This window comes from Ostrea edulis, chromosome 7 (genome assembly GCF_947568905.1).
Source record: "Ostrea edulis chromosome 7, xbOstEdul1.1, whole genome shotgun sequence".
In the NCBI taxonomy this organism is placed as follows: Eukaryota; Metazoa; Mollusca; class Bivalvia; order Ostreida; family Ostreidae; genus Ostrea; species Ostrea edulis.
Window position 1 is genome coordinate 16,299,886 of NC_079170.1, and position 26,878 is coordinate 16,326,763.

Genomic DNA, 26,878 nt, shown 5'->3' on the forward strand with positions numbered 1-26,878 from the left:
CGTCCATGTTATTGTTTAAATTGGAGTGTCTTTGTATCATTAATTGAACATATTTCGAATGGTTTTTCATTTTGTGTATTTTCATTTATTTACCTCAATGCACAGTACAACATACACAGTATGCAATAACAGATTATTGTGCAATAGAACAGCAATAAAAAACATCGAGAAAAAATATTCTGATTATATTGTGGTCAACATCTGCAAAAAGGCAAAATATCCAGATAAGGATGTTATTTATTATATACAAGTTGTCCTTTAAAACTGGACCATAGGTACATTTTCTAACAGTTACTTGGTATTTCAAAACATGTTTTAAAACAGTTTTTTTTAGTCTTGAAATATGCTAAATTTCATTATCATAAAACTCATTGCTCGAGTTGTGACATGTAAGCCTAATGAATGAAAATATGAAGATAACAAACAGTGTTCAATCTCACAACTTCTATCAAGAATGCAAAATAAAGAGTTGGGCAAACACAGACTCCTGGAAACACAAATACCAGAGCTGGGATTCGGTGTCTAAGTAAAATTAGCATTCCCTGTCGACCTGTCACACCCACCGGGGCCCTATATCTCGATCAGGTAAACAAAGTTATATAGAAAGAACCAGTGTGTAAAGAACGGTCTAACAGTCGGTGCAAAACACATCAGGCAGCATTCGACCCAATACCAGGTTGTTTTCACAAAATATATCATTATAACGACCAAACATTTTGAGAAATGCTTACTTTAAACGAAACTGTTGAAACCCATGAAACACCAGCTTGTTTGTCAGTAGCCTGCCTCGATTAGAAAATTGATCATACGCAGAAAATTATATTGCATATCGAATCAGTTGAGATGTATATACGAATTCCTTTTACCTGATCAGGATATAGGGCTCACGGCGGGTGTGACAGGTCAACGGGGGATGCTTGCTCCTCTTGGACACCTGAATCCACCTCTGGTGTGTCCAGGGGTCCGTGTTTGCCCAAATATCTATTTTGTAATGCTTGTGAGAGTTATGAGATTGATCACTGTTCGTTATATTCACCTTTCATATACACCATGTGCAGGTAATAATGGAATATTGCTACATAAATATGGGAAGTTAACGATGTAAAAGCTTATGTCATTCATCCCGTTCCTCATAAAGTCGAGTTGTTACTTTGTCATTAATATCGTTTTTCGATAAAATATGTATGTACGAAGTTGATGTGGAGGACTCTGTGATGTCATATTTCGAGTTCAAAACGATATATCGAATCGATAAATGAATGAAAATGATGATTGTTAATAGATAAAACGTCATCGATTGATCTAAATGTCGAGTTGAAAGTCACAGCGAGAATTTTTTTTCTTCTCATGTAGAAGCATTTATCAATGAATAATCTCTGCTTCATATGAATAAAAGAACAGGTCAGCTAAGAAAGAAGCACAATTCGTGGCCATGGGAATTTAAACATACTGTTTGAAGACCTGATCACCAAAGACAACAAAGATATTGTTAATGAGGAACCCCAGCATTTCATTTCAACTTTGGAGTACTTGTGCGTGAAATCAGAGTGGTTTTGAACAAAGTTTTCTTTTATGACTGATCACTAGATACGAATATTTTCTTTTTCCATTTTTGTTGAAGAAGCAACTTTCTATGATGATAGAAAATCTTGCATTTAATTTATCGTGTAGAACGGTCGTCTAAAGTGTTGACAAGGCATACCTTTCGATATTGATGATTGAGAATGTATTTGCGATTTCAAATTTGCTAAAAGATCTTTAGGATTTTTTTAAAATCCACGTTTGATTGATACCAATTCTGACGTATGTTGTGGGACAGTACATTTGTTGTGTCTCCTTCAGAGCTGTTAATATTTTCATGAGGAAAATAATCATAATGAGAATCTAAACGTTATTTTTATATAAGTTTACTTTTAATTTCCAAGATATTTCAAAACATTTCAATTTGAAAATAAGATCAGTGGTGAATTCTTAACATTCTTCTTTTTAATCAAACACATTGGTATGAAAACGCTATTCATTTGGTAGAATATTTGATGCTGAAAGCTTGTATTTTCTATAAATGATTTTTGATGTACATTAAAACATGGATGATCAAAGCATTATATGAGATGATATTTGGAATGTCCGTTAACGTTGATAATCAGAACATATCGAAATATGGGAAGATCCTAGAGTGTATATGGGATGACTATACAAATGCGTGTTGAATATTCAATATGATATTATATAGCATTTATTTTCTCAAGCACACAGTATCCATCGTTGACGGGTTCTTCGTTTGGTATTTGCCTGTCGATACCAGCAACCATGAAGTTAACTTCTGGGTCGTTGACTTCCTCTCTGTTTGTAAATGTAACAACTCCGTACCCATCTATTGGTGTTGAAGACGAGGAACCATTCTCAGTGTGATCGTAGTAGTCACTGTTGTCAACCGTAGCTGCTTCGTTCAAATGGTTATACACTCCATCGTCAGTAGCCTCAGAATCATTTTGCTGCCTTCTAAATGGTTCGACAGCCATGGACTTTCGCTGAAACCATTGCTTATCATTTACATTATAATACGACATGTCACAGCTACAAAATACTTGTACTTTTATTTGTAATTTGTGATCAACTATCCTAAAAGTTTATGGATTTTTCATTTTTTTGTTTTGTTATATAATTACTGTTTCCATAGTTTTGCTATTTATATGATAATAGCAAATTATTGGCTTTACCGTCTGGATTTTCAAAAATTTCTAAATCTTGACAGACTTCGCTCCCACTGGACTGGACAATCAAATCATTAAACCACGACCATTGATCCCAACAAATATCCAAGAAATGATGTTAATAGCTGATCATTGCAATGGACCATTTCATAAAATGCATGGTTTGATAGCGGTAGCTTATGCTTCATTAACCGCGCTCAAACAAAATCTACCTTAAACAATTTAACACTTTCCCCCTTAACATGATTTACTATCATTGTTATCCCCTAATATCTAGATTTACAAAAATCCTGCATGCTTTTGTTTGAATCATAAACTGTAGAGTTCATTTTCGTTCTATACACTGTTTCTTTGCGAAAATCAGGAATTCGATATAGCCGTCCTAGACACAATTAGCCCTCACCCACATTCGATGTACTTTAGCATTTTCGTCTTTCCGGTAAAGCAGATAATACACTATTGATATCAAAAGCGTTTTTCTTTGCATACCGTTTCGTCGCTTATTTCGCTGTACACCACGCTTCTTCTGTTGCTTTGACTTTGAGCCCCTGTGTTGCTGCTCTCAGACTGATATTCTGCGTTATGAAATTCTTGTGGGATTTGTTCTCTGTAAGTGTGACCAAATCAGAATGAAAATACTGAAAGCTACACATATCTAGCGCTTATTGTAATGAGTAATACGGGGGGTAATTATACAGTTAAATCAATGAATGTATTTTAACACTCGTTACCGTTTCTGTTGTGGTAGTGTTGTTCTGCGATGACAGATGAAGACGACAGCTGTAACCACAGATCCCAGTAAGAACCCTCCTATAGCCGCTCCAATAATACCTTCTGGAGACGTGACTTCACGTCAGCATATGAAATGTACATATATTTTATAATTGCTGTAAAAGGTACATGGAGACAGATTTAGGCACATGTCTAAGCTTTAACTACTCACCTTGATTATGTTTAACCACAATTCGTTATAAATTCAAAACCTTACTTATCATGATATTAAATATTTTTAATCATCATTAATACTTGGATAGCATAAAATGTTTAATTATATGGTAGTTACTGTGCCGTGTTCCCTCAAAATCACACCGTTTTACTTATCACTTAACTACATGTAAATACAAATGTAGATTTAAGCGCTTTCAAGAACAGTGCAAGTTTTCACGAATGGTAACTGGACGATGAAAATACCAAGTACTCAAGTAATCTACAGTATGCAATCATTATAAAAGAAACTGGAGTGGTCCAATACGTCAACACTAGTTCACTGCCGGAAGGCCTTTGGTTGGATACCCAGTGGTTGTATTACAAATAGCGCACTTATAGTGATCGTGTCAATTGTCCGATATTACAACTAACAGTCAATGTATCGGGTTCTATGTCACGGTAGACGGTTACACCATTAACGAAAACTCACTCTAACGGCCCCGGGTTCCATATCTAGGTTATCATCTGAGACATTTACCTAAATCTGGTGATATCACGATATGGATGAACGACTCTAGAATAGGATCAAAATCCTTAGATAATAAGTCATAGAAACAACTTTTGTTTGAAACCGACAGCTGGGAGTTAAATTTCCAAGTCAATCTAAATATGTTTACCTTTAACCTATTTATTTAATGCGATGGCTTTGGTGGCAAAACTATTTCATCACTTAACCTGTGGTCTATATGTTCTTGCAATGGCAATGATTTCTGAACAAATCAGATATACAGAATGAAACAGGATGTATTATAATTGCAAACATAAAACCATAGATTTAATCTATACGTATCGCAAAAGGAAATATACATGTATAGTATATATTGTTTTCGTGAAAAGGTGAAAATTTCGAACAGTGATCAATCTAACAACTCCTATAAGGAATAGAGAATTAAGAGTTAGGCAAACAAAAACTCCTGGACATACCAGAGGTGGGATCAGGTGCCTAATAAGGAGTTAGCCTCCCTTGTCGACCAGTCATACCAACCGTGAGTCTACATGTATATCTCGATCAGCTCAACTGAACAATCCAGTCAAAACCAGTATGTAAAGAACAGTTTAATAATCGGTATGAAACACGTCAGACAGTTTTTGACCCAACAACAGGTTCTAAAAGCAAACTGGATCCTTATAACGACCAAATGAATAGCGAAATGCTGACTTTAAACGAGACTGTTGACACCCCTACATCATCAACTTGTTTCCCATTAGTCTGCTTTGATTTAAAACTTATCATGCAGAACAAACTCTTGCGTATCGAATAAAATGAGAGACATCAACACCACATGCAGATGATAATAGAATATTGCTATTGACGATGTAGAAGCTGATACCATCCCGTTTGTAATAATGTTGAGTTGTTAGTTTGTCTTTAACATTTATATTCAATAAAATGTAAATGCCGTTAAAATATATATTCAATAAAATCAATGAAATATCTAAGTACATGTACGGAGCAGATGTGGACAAGTCTGTGTTGTCTTTTATTCACTGGGATATATGTATTCAATTGATTGATTGTATATTTGGGTGTGTTTTTTAACGTCCCGCCAAAAATATTTCCTCCGTTTATAAGGTCATATCCGAACGACCCGTGATTCAATTTTATGTGAATAAAAAAATGATTATTTTTAATAGTCGATATATTTAAATGTCGACTTGAAGGTCACAGGAAGAGATTTATTTTTTTATCATGTAGAAGTTTTTACTCAACTCTCTATTTTGTATTGCTTATAGGGGTTATGAGATCGATAACTGTTCGTTATCTTTACATTTAATTCTTATGCATTGATCAATATCGGAATCAACCAAACAGTTAAAATACAAATTAAGATGACAGAACGACATAAAAAAAATTGTCGAGATAGCTTGATGAATATGATGACTTGCTGGAAAACGGTCCTAGATTTGATAACAAATCGTTTGGTGGACGAAATAAATATGCTACCAAAATCTTTATACGGGTTCTGTATAGTTACACATAACAGAAATTAGACGGAAATGGAAACTACTGATCCAGGAGACCATATATTTACAAAAATCACCAATGCTCAGGCATGGAATTCAAAGAATTTTTTTTTCAAATTCAAGACAAGGATATACTGACAGTGAGATGAACAATTAACAAAATTGCAGATCAATAAAGCATATTGACATACCTTTCATCGCAGACTCTGTAGTTTCCGCGGTAGATGATTGTGTTGTTGTTTCGGAACATATTCTTGGGGATGGACACCGTCTACAATCTATTAATTCCACAACTAAATAATCTGAGATGTCCAAATACACGGTATAACTCTTTGATATATCTAGCGTTGGAATTATATCCTAATTACATATATGTAAACTGTCTTCCAGGATATATATTTGCTATCATGATATTGTTAAATGACTTCTTATTTGAGAATAATAATCCAAAGTCAATTGTATGAATATATAATGCAGGAAAAGATCCAGAAAACGATGATGTTCTCCTCAAATTCTTCAAAATAGTTGGGAACCCGGCTTTTTATGTAAAAGGAAACAAAACTAAAACAAACGAGAGAAGAATGAAGCATCCCTTTCAAGTGTAGAAACAATGTGGTTTCAAATCAATATTATGAAATGCTAATTTTCATGGTTTGAGAAATATAAATATGTTTTGTATTCAATCATTGACACCGGATATTGTTACCAGCAGATGCGAGGATGTTTGAAGTAACAAAAGGCCCATGGGACAGATCGCTCATCTGTCTCACTTTGGCACATCCGTTGTTCAGCTGTTGTGATTTTAAAGAATCTTTTTCATCAACATGTATTCCCATGAAACATTTTGATCCCATATTGTGGCCCCAACCTTGTCCCCAAAGGATTACATCATGCATCTACGTGAAAATGAATTCAAATAATAAAGAGTTCCCTCAACACAAAAATAATTAATTTGAACTTGCTGTTATGGATAAAACCAAGATCACAAGATCATAGAATGTGGTGTGATGTGAAAGATCTTGCCTCAGAAATCTGTGTACAATTTATGAAAGCTCTATCTTAAACAGCTCAGGAGATATTGAATATGTCATATTTTATAAAAAGTATGAAACTTCCAGGTCAATGACATAGGGTCAAACACCAAAGAGATGACGGATGAATAGACGGACAGAGACAGACGGACGACAGACAAAATGCGATCTGAAAAGCTCACTTGCGACTTCGGTTCATGTGACCTAATAAAAGACCAAGATGGGGATTCTTTCTTTCAAACCACCGTGTTTGTGTGTGGTTGAAGAACTCTTGTTCCTTTCTATCGTAGCTTATCTTGATTATGGAGGATTTGATTATGAATTCCGTAGATGTGTCTTTCTCAAACGCTGAAACAATATACAAAACTAAAACGCGAGTATAAACGCAACGAGGTTGATATGCTAACTCTTTTGCGAAAATATAATCCAAAGCGTTTTTTTCAAAATTACTTAAAACAAATAAACCCAATCATGTAAGTTGTAATTTAACCTTAGGTGACTTTTCTACACATTACAAAAACCTTGGTTTCAATACTGCCGAAAACTATTACGATGATTATCCGGTGACAGATGCAGTGTAAGATGAACTGGGATTCGATATTAGTATCGAGGAAATACGCATTGCGATTGAGAAATTAAAGACTGACAAAATTTATTTCGAAGATTGCATCGTCAATGAAGTATTTATTAAATATCGTGGTATTCTAATGCCATGTCTGCATAAACATTTTGTTAATATTTTTCATTTTGGTTTTTATCCTGAATTATGGTGTAAATGTTTCATTAACCTAATTTTTGAAAAGGGGGACATATATGATACTAATAATTATCGTGGTATATTTATACTTAGTTGCTTTAGTAACTTATTTACAAACATACTGAACAAGAGAATTCTAATATGGGAACGTACCTACAATATTTTGTCTTATGCGCAATTCGGTTTTTGTAAGGGTCTTTCAACAATAGATGCCACATTTGTGTTGCAATCACTTGTGAATAAGTACCCTGCTGATAATAAAGGAATATATTGTTGTTTTATTGATTTTCAAAAAGCTTTCGATTCTGTTGATAGAATAAAGTTATGACATGAATTATTTCAAACTGGTATTCAAGGTAAAATGTTGAAAATCCCTCTATAATAATGTTAAGAGTTTTTAAAATACAAAGGCCTTCTCGGTGATTATTTTTGTAATGAAGTCGGTCTTATGCAGGGGGAAACAGTATCTCTATTACTTTTTTCATTATATGTAAATTATTTTGAAGTTCGTTTTATATCAGACAATTGTCCTAGTGTTGATATACAGATGTTAAATCTATTTATGCTTATGTACGCTGATGATATGGTAATTTTTCCTGAATCTCCAGAAGGTTTACAAAAATTATTAAACTCTCTTCACGGTTATACCAAAGAATGGAGTTTGTCAGCCAATGTGACAAAAACTAAAGTTGTAGTTTTTAGAAAGGTGGCAAATTATATCACAATGAATCTTGGACGTACAATAATGTAGACTTGGGAATCGTTAACGAATTTAAATATCTAGATAATTTGCTTGATTATAATGGCAAGGTTTTAAAAACGCAGAAACATGCAGTGGAACAAGGCAGAAAAGCACTGTTTGCCATTAATAGCGGATTTAAGAAACATGAGTTTAATGTAGAAACTGTGTTCTGTTTTTGACACACATGTTTGTAGTGTTTTACTTTATGCATCAGAATTGTGGGTTGTTGTTTTTTTACAGATGTGCCGATGTAGAAAAAGTACATTTAAATTTTTGTAAATATATCCTTGGTGTCGGGAAGAAGACCTTTAACAACATGGTTTATTTTTAACTTGGGCGTTTACCATTGGTTGTTGCAATGCAACTTAGAATTTTCAAATCAAGAACAACAGAAAATTGTATTCTCAAGTCTTGTTACGAAAATTTAATGGTACGAGATGACAAATGGATTTTACTTATCAAAAATGAATTCTCATCACTTGGTTTAAACTATATACGTTCCGAAAATCACGTAGACGAAAAATATTTTTCTGTTATAAAGCAAAGACGTCTAGATGTATTTAAACAAAATTTGTTGGAAAATATTGTTAGGTCTTCAAAGGTGGACTTCTATCAACACCTTATTGATAATTTCTGTTTGCAAACATATATAACAAAACCCATAGATAAAAAATACAGAAGGTTATTAACTAAATTTACCGGTAGGTTGTCTTACCAACTTTTGAACATTGAATTAGGTAGATACTACAACGTTATCAAATCTAATAGATTATGTACATGTTGTGATTTTCATAATATAGAGGACGAATTTCTTGTCATATTGAAATGTTCACTGTATAACGATTTGAGGGGAAAAATGAAAATGTATTACATTCTAGACGAAATGCTTTAAATTAATTCAATTATTAACTACTAGCAATGTCAGTGATTTGTTGAATTTGGAAAAAAAATTGAGTGCTGTTATACTATTAAGAAAAAGTCACATTGATGTTTAATTTTTTACCTGTTTACTTTGTACATTCACTCTCTTTCTCTCTCTGAATTACCTTCAAATATCATTGTGTTCAATTGTTACTCTGATGAACCAGTTGGCTCAAAGAAATGAAGAAATTGAAAATGAAGTTGTGTTCATGGTGCAAAACAACAAAATGTAACGCCCATGAAAATTACATCACTTAATGGTATCAGTATTTAGCTACTGATGTTTATAACAACCTAATAGTTTTAGCTATTCTAAGTGTCAAATATTCCACCCTTACCACATCGCCATTGTTGTGCCATTGAAAACGCATACGAAACTAAACACCCGGCGAACAGACAGACAACTGAAAGCAAAAATCATAAATTCATATAAAATAGATATTGTCGATTCGTTTTATATAAACAATTTTCACATGTAGTAAGATAATAAAAACATCACAAAACCGATTGAGTATACTCGACGTGTTTGCGCGGAATAAATGAAAACTTCCATTCAATTGAATATGGACGAAAACATATACCCACTGTTGATAAATAATATAAACAAATCTTCAGAATGTAAACACAGGTTATCCCGTTGCTAAATCGGTCTTTCACCTGGGGTGAGCTCACTAAATATTATACAAATATCTGTTGATCTGTTGATGGAAAGCTAATTTCATCTTTGTAGAATGAGTAGTAAATTAAATTTCATTAGGTTTGAAAATTATGCTTGGCCAGTTTACAAAATTGAAAGCAAATTTGATTGAAATCATTCTTGGTACGTTTCATCTATGATAGAAATGTAACATGGTTACTCATTCCGGAATGGAACTCAGTGGGATTTAAAACAAGTCAAGAATGCATTTCACATGCCTCATACAGTACACGACACGAGTTTTATGCGTGTTCCACGCAACGCGGTGGAACAAATTTGCCCCAAACACGGTGGACCTTTAAAATTGTCGGCACCTTTGAAGTCCTATTTTTCCGCGCGAGCTAGACATTGAAGTCCACGGAGGATCTCCGTGGATGCCACCGCGCATCTCCGTGGATGTCACCTGTACCTCCATCGATGCCACCGTGTACCTCCGTGTGATAAAACAAAGAAATAATTTCCGAAATGATTCACCCAAAAAACCTTTTCGCTTGGCCAGCATACATGCCCGCACCCCATTACTTATTTAGAAATTAGCTATAAATCATTCAATTCTTGTAATTGTTGTTTAATGATACGTTGGTGTTTTCGGTTCATATCCGTATGTAGACTTCCCTGCAGACGTTCACACCTTTTTATGAAACGCCCAAATTCTCGACATCCTGTATATAAACACCTGTATTATTCCTACCACTCGTCGGTACATTGTTTCACGGCACGTGCAGCACAATTTCACCAAATAAAAGAAGGGTCATGAACAACGACAATCACATGCCAGTAATTTCAATTTGATAAACAGCAGTTCAAAGAAATGTGTACCATAAGCAATAGTTTTACGTAAGGTTTTCATTGTAATTAGGAATATGTGATTAAGGTCAGCTATATACATGTACATGTTTACATTGGATATGAATTTCATTATGTACTCAACTGTGAAGCAATGTGAGCAAAGAATCAAATTTTTATCATTTAAACAAATAAATATTAAAACTATCTTTACTTTTAAACAAACCTTTAGAAAACTCCGTACTTTCATTAGGAAAATTTCATTAGAATGCCCATACTTCACATTAATAATAACACGTTTTTTTTTAGTTTTTTTTTTCTAACTTGATAAATACTTTATTACACGCATGTATTATTTACTAAATGTATATGTAACAGCTTTTTGTCTTTATATTTTTATATACCATTGCATAATGGTGATGAGATCCAATAAATTGAATTGAGTACATGTAGTCTTGAAATATCACAAAGTAAAGAGTTGACAACGATTGAAATAAAAATGCAGACGTTTTCTCGTTTATTCAGTAACTCAATAACTTGCGCGTCTTCTGAATGAAAGTTGTAAAACAAACGTACTAGGTTTTGGGCAGTTATAACATAATATGGGGGTAAAATTCATCTAATCTCCGCTAGCAATGGGTTTTGAGTCAACTGTGCCTTCGTGCACGAATAATCTCGGCTAACGAAGATGAAAAAAAAAACTATTTTTTATGATTACCAATGCTCTCTCTCTCTCTCTCTCTCTCTCTCTCTCTCGCTTTCATTATCTAATGCATCTAAAGATTAAATTAAAGATTTTAATAATCGATAGCGTATATGAATAAAAGCAAATAATCGTTAAGTCATTTCTGTTTATATTTATATTAGTTTTTTTTCATGAACTAGTTGCATTTGATACCGAGGATTTACATCCTTAAATATTGATTACAAGCACGTAGAATCGGAGAGGGTGTACTTTGAAAACTTGAAAAGTTTTCGTAATCGGACAATTTAAGCACCATTTTTGTTGTTATTTTATTGCTTGTCAAGAAATTTACACAACTTAACCGGTAACATACCCCTTCTGATACATTGAAAAATATAAGTAATGTTAGCACGGGACTCTATAAAGTTCAATCTGCAGTTTGGTCATACTTCGTCATTCAATAACTTACTCAAAATAAAAAAAAATTGTTTGTCGGGTTAGCGGTACTATGATGTATGACTATAACAATGACCTGTGTATAACTTGTACATTCCATGCAAATTCGAAGGGATTTTCGCCTCAGTAGAACAATGGGAGTCAGCTAATCCGTGTATTTGAAATCAACAGAAGTGCTTAGCTTCTTGCGGAAAGTGTGAAATATATTGGGTCGGCGTAAGATACCCGTGATCTTAGACTAGATCTGATATCGCGCCGACCCAATATATTTCACACTTTTCATGAGAAGTCAAAACCCAAACTAGCTAACCGTAATTTAGTTATACTGTGAGAAAGACCCTAGAAATTTGCATGGTATATACTTATTATACAAAAATCATTGCATTATCCAGACACTCCCGATGAACATTTTTTTTATGAAAACCTCTATCAAAGTACATCGAACATAAGTCTCGGTCAAATGTAATTAACTCGGGATTTTAAAAATAAATCATTCCATGGTTTGTATTTTTGCTTTCTATTAATTACGTAATAAATTAATTCCAATTTGTTAATCATCGACAATGCTCTAATTTCTATATTGGATAAAGTTATATTTGTCAAGATGCATATCAACACAATATGATGGAGGTAATTATGTTAAACAGCGCATTTGTCACACAGAGAGAGAGAGAGAGAGAGAGAGAGAGAGAGAGAGAGAGAGCACATCGGTAATTATTAAATATCCCTATCACATGTTGTACATGTATGTTTTTCATTTATGGCCCTGTCACACTACATCACGACCATCACGACCTCACTACGTTCTATATTTTTTTTTTAGATCGTGGTGAGATCGTAGTGCGAACGGCATGAATTTGTAATTTTGTCTGTCTTCACGATGTTACGGCGTCCTCACTACGCTCTTATCACGACTCCACTACGATTAAACTACGGCCTTGTTACGATTTCACCACGTTCTCACTACGTTCATCAAGTTCTTACTACGCTCCCACTACGTCCATCACGTTCTAACTACGCTCTCACCACGACTCCCACGACTGCAACACGAGTTTCCTACGCTTCTGCCACGATTGTACCACGATCTTACTACGATTCTACCACGTTTCCGCGCCGCTGTCGCCACGCTTTGCAGCATGTGAATCAGATCCAGATTCAGTATAAATACAGCTCAGAAGCTTCAGGACTGTTGATCCTCCATCCTCAATTCATTCATCAGTTGATCATAATGGCCAAACTGAAGTCTTTTTCAACAGAAAGCCAAGGTCGTACCCAGCAAGATCTACGCTGCCTTACGATTCTCCTCCTCCTTCGCCTAAGTAACAATATAGCAGCTTGGTCGTTAAATGCCATATACTGAATATGCATCAACATCTCCATCAATATTTCTTGGTCTGGCCTTTTCATGATTCCAAAGAACCAATGGTCATATGCAACCTTTGTTCAGTTTTTATACCAGTGTGTGGGGGAGAACAGAACGTGATTCGGCCGTGGCTTGCGCGCAGTGAAATCGTAGTGAGGACGTATTAAGGACGGGATGATCTTGGTAGAAACTTACCACAGTCTTCAACAACATAGTATGGACGTGCCGTGATCGTAGCGGAAGCGTGAAGAAAACAGTAGTGCAAACGGGATGATCGTAATGAGAACGTAGTGAAAACGGGATGGTCGTATAGAGAGTGTTGTGGAATCGCAGTGCAGTAGGTTTCTTCTGCATCACGATCCCATCACGATGCTACTACGACCATGCCGATCTAAATACGACCTTAGTACGTCCTTACTACGCTTCCACTACGATCAAATTTGACCACGACCGCACTACGTTTGTTTTGAGCATATTCAAAGTTGCTCCACGACCATCACGACCATAAAGATCTTACTACGTTCTTACTACGACCTTACTACGACGTACCCGATCGCACTACGATCATCAATTTTTACATGGTCGTAGTGCGAACGTGGCCTAGTGTGATGGGGGTATAACTGAATATACTAATTCGCATTCAAAACAGGAATTGCCTGTAAGTACGCATTATTTAAACATAGAATTTTTAGAATATTTTAATGAAGAAAGAAGACTAAAAGAAAAAAAGTCAAAACCAGGTTTTCTTAAAAACATAATATATAGTGTTTGGTATCGTTGGAATCGGCTCAATATGCTGAAAAACAATATAAGTATCAGGGGGGGGGGATATTGACATTTTTTCTTTTCTTAAAATTCCACCCTTATCTTGATTATTTGGCCTGCGGCACATTTTCACATCTCCCGCAAGGTGCCCGTGGCCAGAACAAAGCTCTTAGCAGCTATGTGTATTCGCAAATAACACACACCGTGGAACACGGAGGACACGGTGTATCTCCGTGGATTTTCCTCCGTGGTCTTTCCACGGTGGGGTGTATAAAACTCGTGTCGTGTACTGTATATGGGAATAAATGGCTTAATATGCCATTAAATAGAAGTAAACCTATTTGATAACATTTTGTCATTTGGAGGTCATTCCAAACATTTAAAAAGGAGTTTAAAAATCCATGCTTCAGATACAATTATGATGCATTGATTTTTAATCGTTGTAGAAAGTATTATTTCCAGCTGACAAAGCTTGTAACTACATTGTTTTGATTTATAAGGTTCATTATTATAACTGTATTCTAAACGAACTTTGCATCAATTACACATTCATTTGGTAATGCTCCAACATCTCTGACAAAAGATGAAATTCCTCAAAATCTTGTTTCCGTTTGAAACACATTTAATATCCCACTCAACGAGAGGAATGAATATGAGTTACCGTACCTATAATGAATTCCTAAACGTTACACAATCCATTACAACGATGCATTGCGAGATCCAGTAAATGTTCTTTTAAAAACCTTAACTGATGTAAAGGAAAAACTTAAAACGCATTCTGCCACAACATATGCCAGAAATGGTTTCAAATTAAATATAATTATAATTTCTAGAAAATTCATGTCAACTTTTAATCTATTTGATTGATTGATTGTATGTTGTGTAACGTCTCACTCGAGAGAATTTTTCACTTATATGGAGGCGTCACCATTGCCGGTGAAGGGCTGCATAATTCAGGCCTGTGCTCGGCAGGAGAATTGTTTCTTTTTATGAATAGATAATGCCTTGTAAGGATATATAAACAGGTTAGGCAATAAAGGAACACAATTTGTATCCATGGAAATTGCTGTTAGAAGACCTGATCACCAAAATGCTATGAAGATATTGTCAATGAGGACCTCCAGCTTCGTTTAATATATGTTTTGGTTGACTGATGACAAGATAGGATTATTTCTTTTTTTCCATTTTTGTTGAAGGATCAACTGTCTATGGTGTCAAAACACCTAGTCTTTAATTTATGATGGTATAAAGTGTTGAAATTCTTTAAGTTTTGATGTTAATGATTTGAGAAAAGTTTTGAGATTTCAAATATACTAAAACTGTTTTCAAATATACTAAAGCAGTGAGGATCCGAATTAAAATAGGTTCTTGGTACCCCTTGCTTGTCATAGGAGGCGACTAAATGGATGAGACCACAAAACTCAAAAACCGGTGTCACAGCAAATGTGTTACGATAAAGACCCCTCCCTGTTCAAGATCTGTGAGCGGCGAGCATAAGCCAAACTTCTGCAGCCCTTCACCACCAATGGCGATATATCTCCATATGAGTGAAAACGACTTGAGCTGGACGTTAAACAATATACAACCAACCAATCAGCCTATATCTAGTAAAGGTATCACTATGTTATTTATGTGTCTCAACAGCTTCCATGATGGCTTGGAATTTTATTAATTGTTGTGACTGTAAGTATGCCAGTAAATTACGCAATGTAAATCCAACTTCGAAAGGCTGTGATTAATTGGTTTCATTATTGTCAAACCATGTCTTTTCTATCTTAAGTGTCTCTCAGATATTGGAGTTGACAAAAAGATGGATGTTCATATTGATTGTAAACTCCAATCTATTCAATTAATTCACTAAATAATGATCTGTGTAAGTTGGGAAAAAAGTGAAATAGCAATAATTTTATTATTTTATCAGTTTATTCAGTACATATAATAAACATGTTTGAAACTTGATTTTGTGTGTATGATCACATGATATCAAATATGGTAGGATTGTACATTCAGGAATGTAATATGATTTTTATCTCTCATTGCCAATTATAAACAAGTACATCCCCCAACTACTACAAACTCGTAAAGTGTGGGTTTTTTTTTTACTTATCACATTGATGCTATCTGTGTGAACTTTGTTACGCAGTTTTCTTTTATGTTTATTACCTTATATTTTGTATGTCCCCAGGGGTCCAGAAGTGGTTTTAAAAATTCTAATTTGTTGTTTTTATGTCCCCTGTAGAATATACTCTACGTTTAATTACATTAGTGCAAGAATATAGGTTAAAAGTTTGATGTTTATTGCCATAAATAGACCATAAATCTTTTGAGTGTAAAAACTTTTATTGATAAAGCAAGGACCAGTGTTTAAGAGTGTTGATGATTTTCTATCATGCAGATATTCCATATTTCAGATAATATGACGAGATAACTCAGACAGCAACTTCCACTATTCTGACTAAAGCAATACCACTTCCTAAAACACCAATTAGAAATTTGATAATTTGAATTATGATTTTAATTTATAATCTGTTTATGCTACAAATCCTACATTACGATGAGCAGTACATATTTTTGCATTGATTAAAATATTCATAAACTAAACTATATGTTGCAGTTATTCCGAAAATATCATAATTATGTATCCCCCTTTTCGCAAGCTTAATCACTAGTACAAGTAATGTTCCAAGTAGGACTGTGTTGGACTTCACAGCCAATACTATATATTGTAAGAGTGCCTCATAATGTTATGTCGTAGGTGCTTTGAACTTCTATTCACCAACCGGAATTCATATTTAGTTTAAAACGTTATTCAACAGTATGTTTTGAAATATGTATATTAAATAAATAATACATGCAGTTGGGGGTAAAATTGATATTCCAACTATATTCTGCATCAATAATACTGAAGTTGTCATTAATGATATATGAATATTGCATGAAGTTGAGGGTAACATTGAAAATGTTGACCCCGAGAAAACGATTGTTAACCGAGGTGTACTGTTTTATTATACTGAATGTTATATACAGTAAAACTCGAATATAGCGAACATGGATATAGCGAAATTATGGCTATAGTGAAGTGAAATCGATTTCCCCGGCAAATTCTCTATATATTCTATATAAAAATCAGCGTCTGTAACGAACACGGATATAGCGAATTTTCGGATATAACGAAGTAAATTTCTTTTCCCCTTGAATTAAAAATTAACGTAAAAATAACCTTTTATAACGATTTTGTCGTTTCAACATCGTTGTGAATTCTAACAATCGCTTTCATTTGCCATAAAGGATCCACACTTCTTACGAAATTTCTGTTGTATATTTTCAAAAGAGGATGTTAACACAAAACAATCCTTACACATACGTTTACTGACAAACTCAACAAAAAGGGGAAAAAACAAGGGGAAAAAACACGACACAGTCAACGATTGACAGATATTTTAAAAAGACATAGACTGTTTGTATGTATTACACATACTTTTGTTGACATTTTTCTTTAGACATGTGCTTGTGTGATTAAATAATCCATCAAGATAAATTATCATATATAAATTAGTGTGTACATGTCTTTTATAAAAATATTTCATCTTGAGAACATCTAGGCTTAATTTCTCTTACAGACAATGCAAACGCAAGTATATCAATTGCTGCTTTCTTATATAACTGATATACATATATAACAAATCAGTTTTATAACGAATTCGTTATATCTGAATTATGAATTCGCTATAAACGTATAGCGAATTACGCTTACAGCGATTTTTATAGAGTGTCCGCAGAAATTCGCTATATCAGAGTTTTACTGTAAACAACAAAGCAGAAAGACTTGTGTCTGTTGACATTTGATCAATCACTGCCATGCGATATTTCGTATAGCGATACTAATATTCATGTTTATTGCAAACGCTGAAACGAATCACCCGTTGTCAAATACTGTTACCCGTTGCTAGACACCATCATCTTGGAACGCGTGTTTCTGTTCTCCGAGGGTAACAATACGTTTTTTGCAAATGCTTCTCGACCAATTAGATTCGAGTATCTTTAAAATTTACATGAAAGTATAATAAAATGTGTTACACAACATTTTATAATGTAGAGTAGAATTTATTCAAATCCTGGTTCCAAAGGCCAGGAGAGAGCTTTATTAGTTTTAAAAACCTGTGCCCAACCATTTTGCGTTTAGTAGTTTGACAGTGTTTTCAATTCAAAGGTTCGGTTGGTTCATAATCATTGCAAAGCTTGAAAAAAGGATATTATACTTTCATGTAAGATACTCGAATCGGATTGGTATATCAGTAGTCGACGTGCTAACCTACTGAGCTACTCGGCTAGGCGACAATCTCTTAAATGAATAGACAAATATTGCTGTTATTCATATTTTTATCCATGTCTTAAAAGGAAGGCAGCCATTATGACGATGTAGTGTACCTCCTTAAATTAGTAGTACATGTTATAATGTTGAAATCAAAATTAAACCTTTTCAAATCTAATGCAATATTCCCTTACCTGTCGTTCGTGCCATACCGTGTGAAAATGTATATTTACTTCCGGGTGACATCGGTCTCAAATATGCCTACTTTGAAACACAAAATGCTTTGATCGTGAATAAACTTTTAAAACACGCTTAAAATGTATCCTACCATGAGGCTCCATCGTGTCCTCGCAAAGAAAAATGGGATACGTCTAACTGTACAAATGAAAACAAAATACTGAATAAAACTTGTGTTAATTCTGTACCATTTATCACGCATGTGAAATCAAAGCTCCCATAATATTCTGAACCAGTTTTGTTGAGGCAACCATTAATGTGCGGAGGACAATTGAAAAACTGTTGTATTATCTGTAATCGGGTATCTTACTGTGATTGTATTGTTCCTGTGGATTTCAACGAAAATAGGTGATAGTCTCGTAAAATTTTAATGTCGAATTCCTAGAGAATGAAATGTGAAGATAACAAACAGTGATCAATCTCATAACTCCAGGGATATATGATAGCATTTAATATTGACAATGAATCTACAAAGATAACTGTCATTAACTGCCACTACACTAAGAGCGAAAATTCGTTTTCCAGAAGTTTAAAAGTATCTAGTCAATATCACCTTTTGTTGACTGTACATTCTCACATTATCACCAGTGTCAGATCGACTTTAGCCATGTGAGACAGCCATGTGAGATTGTACTGACTCACACTGCCGTGACATCATTTGATTGTGACGTCTTATTTTCTATCATTTACATTTATCTATCTTAAAGACCCAACTTTAAGTTAACACCCCCAAATTGTTAGCCGTCTGTCAATCAAACATTTAACAATATATCTCAGGTGGAGTGACATCTGCAGCTAGAGCTACCCCAGAGAGGTGTTTTGATAACAATAACAGCCAGTACCTACATACATTCTTTAAATCTTGAGGAAGCCCTGTATTCTGGGGTATTGATAGCAGTGGCTTGTCCACAACTACTATTTTCTCATAATTCAATTGTTTTTAAAGGCTGGCAATTGGGTATAAAAGCAGTCAATCGGTGAAAATGGTAGAATATATGAATTTTCTTGTCACATTCAGATTGCATCACTTATTTTGCAAAAATAAAGATTAAGCTGTTGTACTGAAATTTTAAAATAGGTATGCTTGTTCCCCTCATAACTGTGCATATATTGGCCATATCTATTTCAGATATAAATTCTCGTGAAGTTTTAATTTTGGCCTCAAAAATCTGAAGCAGGGCTAAATTTGTATTTCAAACTAGAGATTGGCAGTTTGTGGGTGTGATTATCTTTTATTATTGTTTACACCGGATGTTGACTCACATATTGCACGAGCATGCTTATCTCGTTCTAGATAAGAGGGATTGCACCAAAGCAAACATGTAATAAAATCACTGTTTAACGTGAAAAAAAGTACTTATTCATATATCATTGGTAAATCCAGATTTTATTTTTTAATTATATATAATCAAATTCCTTTAAAAAATTGGTTAACTTTATAAAAATAACTCATTAGGACTGTTCAGTCTGATCGCTGTTTCAGAGTTTTGCAGGATTGCTGGTACATTTTCTCGAATAATGTCAAGCATGATGTTTGTCTGATTAAGCAACAATCTCCTAGGCCAGTTGTGAAACTACCATTGTCTCTCACCAATGATGACAAATGTCCAATTGATCAACCATCACTCTAAAATTACTCTCAATCTGGACTCTTACGTGTGAACATTACAATGTCAAAAGAGACAATCACAGATAGTAGGTCTCCAAATATCATAATGGACAAATTGTTTCTTAATAATCCTTCAATGCACATGTTCTCCATTGTACAGCTACAATTTCCCCCAAATTCTTCTCATAATTGAAAGGTACCAAGAGGAAAATCATAAGTATTAGTATATCATATATACCAATATCTGTGTATATTATCAAACAACTACATATTTTAAAAGGCATGGATAAAACAATGATGAATTCATTTTGTAGTTCCTAGGGTGAAATTTTGTTAAAGTAAAACATATCCTTTCAGTGCCTCACAGATCGAGCAGAGTGGTAGAAAAATGCGGGAAAACTTTAGTTTATTTTGATAAATCATGCCAGTTTCCCTGTTCAAAATATCGTCTGCTACAGAGCGGTGTAGAGTCAAGCATCAGACTACTGCTTATTCTGATAACACTGCTAAGCCCTGCCCTCTTGCCATATATGCTTAATTGCTGTAGGGGTGCAAATTTTTCTAGGTTACTCTCGGCCTTTAAAAAGACACCTGAACAACGCAATTTTAATATAATTGTAACCCCCCCCCCCCCTCTATATACATGTATTATAAATTAAACAATCAGAAATCAAATAACATTTTGCCCATTAATTTCTAAAACTTGTAACTTATTGAAATAATTTATATTATCAATTTATGATAGTTCTATATTTATAAAAGAAGTTATTCATTGAGCCAATGACTGAGAGTAAAAGAGAGAAAGAGGGGTGGTGTAGACTGTGTGTCATCTAGCCATAGGGATACAACTGTTATACAAACACTATGACCACAGAAACACTGCAGACGGCCCCTAATCCCTTCCTGTGTATATCAAAAGTATATACAGCACCCTGATATCTTGGCCAGGTAAATAACAATGACCATAGATGAGCTCCGCCCACATCCAGTGATCCGTAAAGAAACCGTACGGTATTATTTTTGGGTCCTTAATAATGAAGCGAATGCAAATAAAACTTGATTCAGAACTTGAAAATCAATCTGTGAAATTAACGTATAAGAGGTCAACATAGATGATATGTTTACTTTATGCCAACATAACTTAGCATACATTTAACGAAAGGATGTTTTTCTGTTAAAATAGGTACAATATCGTGTGTCAAAAGGTCCGTGTCCGCTCTATTCTTAATTTTCTATTCTTTATAGGATTTGTGACATTGATCACCGTACGTTATCTTCACCTCTTCTATCAACACAATTTTGAGAATCTGTGCAAGTATCCAAAACCAAATTGATAGCGTTAACAATAACTTCTGCTATCAGAGTATATATCTATACAGTGTAATGGAAGAATAATCTTATTCAGGATGAATTACAAAACAGTGAGAAAAAACTTCAAATAGTCTTTTCATTCACCAAATCATACCTTATGCAATCTTCATTTGATCAGAAAAATTAATTAGAACTCTACATAAGATATTGTTTAAGAAATACTTGGCCTACCTAGTGTGTTCCTCATGTTTCATGCCCAAGATCAACTATTGTTTCAGCACTTCCTTATTGCAACATATAATGCATTACCGAGAAATTGTATAGAATATCCAGTCTTATGTATTCACATAGGATTTAGAGTTATCTCTCTTAGACCATGTTAGTAATCGAGGCGATCCGTCTCCGTTTGACCGTTATTGGTTCTGTAATTTATAGTTCGTAGTTCCCGCACTCGAGATTTGCTTGCCCCAAGCACATTTAACAAACTTATGAATTGATGCCTTCCTGCATCATGTGTAAGACTAGTTGCATTTTTTTTTCTTAGCAAACATTTTTCCATGATAGTATAAGGCATGAAGTCTTTTAGCAATATATAACTCATATTTTGGTATAAAGTGGTTTACTATGCGCAAGGCTAAATATTTGTTCTATGTCAGTAAAATCACCTTTCCTGTACATTGTTTACCAGATTTTCAACCCAAGTTTATCATACTTAAGATGTCCTATATAAAAGCAACTCACGGATTATATCTAGAATATTTTGATTATTCAATTTAATTTTATCATTGTCGATCCAACATTCATGTTATTCTTTAAATTGGAGTGCCTTTGTATCACTAATACTGCACATATACCCCACTTCTGCTTCATACTTAGATATTTTATTGAAAGTAGACATTAACGGCAAACTGACAACTCAACTGTATGACGAACGGGATGATTTCAGCTTCTCCATCGTCAACTTCCCATATTTATGTAGCAACCTGCATAATTATGGTGTTTACATATCTCAACTTATTCGATATGCAAGAGCTCGTTCTGCGTATAGTCAGTTTTTAAATCGAGGTAAGCTACTGAAAAACAAGTTGATTGTACCGGGATTCAACAGTCTTGATTGAAGTCAGCATTTCACAAATTCTATGGTCGTTATAACAATCTAGCTCGTCGATACAACCTATCATTGGGTCAAATGCTGTCTGACGTGTTTCATACCGATTGTTAAGCCGTTGTTGGCACATTGATTTTGACTGCAGATAACTCCGTATACCTGATCAGGATATAGGGCTCATGGCGGGTGTGACCGGTCAACAGGGGATGCTTACTCTTCCTAGGCACCGATTCCACCTCTGGTGTGTCCAGGGGTCATTGTTTGCCAAACTATTTATTTGCATTGCTTATAGGAGTTATAAGATTGATCATTGTTCGTTATCTTCACCTTGCATTGTGAATAGTTTTGATTTTGTGTATTTTGATTTATTTACCACAATGCACAGTACAACGTATACAGTATGTAATAAGAGATCATTGTTCTATAGAACAGCAATAATATACATCGAGAAAAAAACATCTATTGTGTTCAACATCTGCAAAAGATAAGGAGGTTAGTTTTTATAAACAAGTTTTCCTTTAAAACTCGACCATAGGCACATTTTCTAACAGTTACTTAATATTTCAAAATATGTTTTAAAACTTTTTTTTTTAATCTTGAAACATGCCAAATTTTCATTATCATCAAGCTCACTGCTCGAGTAGTGCCGACATGAAAATATGAAGATAACAGTGATCAATCTCATAACTCACATAAGCAATACAAAATAGATAGTTGGGCAAACACGGACCACTGGACACACCAAATGTGTGCAGAACGAATGCAAAATAAAGAGTTGGGCAAACAGAGACTCCTGGAAAAACAAATACCAGAGATGGGATTAGGTGTCTAAGTAAAGTAAGCATGTTTGGTTCGATACAAATAGTATAGTGATTGTGAAAAGTGTCCGATATTACAACTAACAGTAATTTTATCGGGTGACGCCTCAATAATCTGGTTCTCTGTCAAGGTAGGCGGCTACACAATTAACGAAAACTCACAAATCACACCCCAACGGCCCCAAGTGCCATATCTAGGTTAACATCTGTGATATTTACTTACATCTGGTGATATCACGATAAAAATGAAATACTCTGTAGCTAGAATAGGATAAAAATCCCTAGATAATCAGTGATAAAAAGAATATATCGATTGATGGATTGATTGATTATTTGCTTTTTTCGTCCCGCCGAGAATATTTCACTCATATTGAGATGTCACCAGCTGTAAGTGAAATACCTCAACGACTGTAACAACACGGAATTTCTGTTTTGAAGGTCATTTCCGAAAGAACCGTGATTCGAATAAAAATGATCATTGTTAATATATAAAACGTTGTCGATATATTCAAATGTCGACTTAAAGGCAACAGCAAGGGATTGTTTTTCTTTTCATATAGAAACTTTGGATTCTTATTAACTCATTATGCATAGACCAATATCGTAATCAACCAAACAATTAAGCTAAAAATAAAGATGACCGTACGACATAAAAACGTCTTTGAGATAGCTTGATGAATATGGTGACTTGTTGGAGAACAGTCCTGAATTTGATCATAAAACGTTTAGCAGAGGAACGAAATATGCCACAAAATCTTTATACGGGTTGTGTATACTTACACATAAATATAAATTTTACGGAAATGGAAACTGCTGATCCAGGAGATGAATAGAAGGATTCATATATTTACAAAAACCACCACCAGTGTTGAGGCATTGAACCAATGTACCATCAAACAGAAGATAGTGAAATTATAAGAAACTAAAAAAAACCGCTAGACATGGATGTATTGAGAGCTCAATATATCGGATATACCTATTCTAGGAGACTTCGAAGCGAATGTAAAGGATGTCTCTGAGGCGGTTACCTGGAACGATGTTGATGGACACGGCTCACTTCCTAGAACATTCACAATAAAACTGAGCATTGATTTTACGTCAGAGCTATCAACAAATGTTACAGTATTAAAAAGTTGTGTACCTGAAAACACACATAACAAAAGTTGACCTTTTCAAGATTGCAAATATTCTTTATAATTGAAAACATCCGAATCTTTCAAGACTATTATAACTATTAGCAGAGTGTAAAGTAGTGTTCATATACATGTAAAACAGATTGATTGATTGATTGAATGAATGTTGTTTAACGTCCCTCTCGAGAATTTTTCACTCATATGGAGACGTCACCATTGCCGGTGAAGGACCGCAAAATTTAGGCCTATGCTCGGCGCTTACGGCCTTTAAGCAGGGAGGGATCTTTATCGTGTCACACCTGCTGGGACACGGGACCTCGGTTTTTGCGGCCTCATCTGAAGGACCGCCCCATTTAGTCGCCTCTTACGACAAGCAAGGGGGTACTGAGGACCTATTCTAACCCGGATCCCCACGGAACTATATATATATATATATATATATATGTATATATATATATATATATATATATATATATATATATATACATACCTATTATAAGACTTCAGCCGACGCAAAATATTTATCGACCACCGTTAGGCAGACGTATAAATTAAGCAGACGTTTTTAAGTCTGCCCAATTTTCTACTTGTAAAATGAAATTATGTATTTAACTTTTGAGTAAAATGTGTTTTCTTTCCTTAAATTTAGAATCTAAACTTTACATTTCGGGCAAAAAGATTTCATTTTATTCATAAAAGTGTAAATTCTAGAGTTGTTAAAAACTAGCGTGTATTATTTTGGCAATATACGTTTCACGACTTGTGTAGACATTTTTCAAATGGGCATCACAAACGAAAGCGGAAATATATTTAAATTTCGTTTGATTTTTTCGTTATTCTGAACCACTAGGTGTCAGATTATCTAGATTAATATTTTTAAAGATGGTATTTAAAAAATTTTAATTTTCCAACACCGTGATTTTTTTGTTGCGTTCTGTTTTGCTGTCATGTTACGGAAATGAACTTCGGGAACCTTCGGAGACACCCGGAAAGGATCCAGCGTCTGCGAAGATGTTGTCACGTGTAAGTAAATTTTTCTTATTTTGGTTTCAAAAATGATTTCAAGGCACATTTCTCGCAAAGTATATATTGTTAGGTTTTAGGCTATTACAATTTCCCCTACAAGTACGAATAACCGCGTTGGTTTTCTTCACTGGGCAGCGAAAGAAGGGTCTACCGTCTCCGAGTCTCGATCTCGTCACGCCATGACACACGACTAGGACAATATTTGTCGCGTCGTTTACTATGGTTTAGCATTGTTATAAAGGTTTTCTAGGATATAGAGAATCCCAAAAATGTGTTGTCATTATGTCCTGCACTTAGCGACACAATGCAGGAGACGCCGTGCAGTTTGCAATGCAATGTGCATTGTCCTTATTTTGATTGTGTACGTATTGCACCACAGGAACCGGTAGTTTTGTCTGTAATAATTGTAGGGTCTATATTATACCACCCCATTATGTTCCCTACTATTATTACTACAGACTAAATGACTGGTCCCTGTCAAAGGCGCATCTTTCAAAGATATTGCACTATTGTAAACAATGGAGGAAATTCGAAAGATATAACTACATGTATTTCTCACCAATCTATGTTGTCCCTTTTTACGTTTTTCATTTTCATGTTTTAGGAATCTTAGCTAAATGTGTCATTACCACATAATACTAATTTATCCACGTTTTAAAAATATCTTGTCCCACAGGGCTTGAAGCTAACTTTTTATGTCACCAGTCCAGTTGGACTGATGGGGTATAATTTCAACCAGTCCGCAGAAAATTTTACCAGTCCAACAGAGTTTTCCAGAAATAATTAAACATATTTCATTAATGTTATTAAAATGAAATTAAACTCAATATGTCTCAGATAATATTGTAACACTTAAATGTGGGATTTATATTTATGAATCAGATTCATCTGATATCTACAGATCAAAGCATGCCAAATGTGTGTATAAAATTTCATAAGTATATTTTCCAAAATGATGCTTTAGAAAATTAACCAGTCCCATCGGACTGACTAGAACAAATGTCAGTCAGTCCTCCAGACTTTTAACCAGTCACAGACTGGCGGGCATATGTTAATTTCGAGCCCTGGTCCCACTGATTCAATATTGAATTGCCTATATGGTTCCTGTGACTGCATATGCTTTTCTATAACTTTCTACTAAGATATTAAGTTCTTGATAATTTCTTCTGTGGAAAAATTGTTTAATTTTGGGACATAAAAAGTGATGTACCTCTTGCCAAACGTGCCAATTACATGACATCTGTCATGTTTTTCATAATTCCTGTGGAAAACCAGGTTAGAATAGGTCCTCAGTACCCCTTGCTTGTCGTAAGAGTTGACTAAATGGGTCCTTCAGACAAGTCCGCAAAAACAGAGGCCCCGTGTCACAGCATGTGTGGCACGTTAAAGCTCAAAGGGCGTAAGCACCAAGCATAGGTCTTTAAATACTGCAGCCCTTTACCGCAATGGTGATGC

General features: G+C 34.6%; 1 protein-coding gene across 1 annotated transcript; it reads right to left on the minus strand.

Annotated features, from left to right (window-relative positions):
- Window positions 1-1,891: 1,891 nt before the first annotated feature.
- On the minus strand, window positions 1,892-26,020 carry LOC130048607 (uncharacterized). Its single transcript, XM_056145582.1, has 5 exons — window positions 25,983-26,020; window positions 24,241-24,368; window positions 3,446-3,560; window positions 3,204-3,321; window positions 1,892-2,531 (listed from the first exon to the last, which is right to left on the minus strand). Exons 1-5 carry the CDS (start codon window positions 26,018-26,020, stop codon window positions 2,226-2,228), a joined length of 705 nt encoding a protein of 234 aa, XP_056001557.1. The 3' UTR covers window positions 1,892-2,225.
- Between the last annotated feature and the right edge of the window lie 858 nt (window positions 26,021-26,878).

Excerpts from the sequence above, each read along its gene's own strand:
- LOC130048607 (XM_056145582.1), bottom strand. The coding sequence starts at position 26,020 with ATGAAAATGAAAAACGTAAAAAGGGACAACATAGATTG. Across the intron at positions 24,369-25,982 it reads AAAAGGGACAACATAGATTG|CTCTGACGTAAAATCAATGC; the intron begins GTGAGAAATACA and ends ATTTGTTGATAG. Across the intron at positions 3,322-3,445 it reads ACACTACCACAACAGAAACG|AGAACAAATCCCACAAGAAT; the intron begins GTAACGAGTGTT and ends TCACACTTACAG.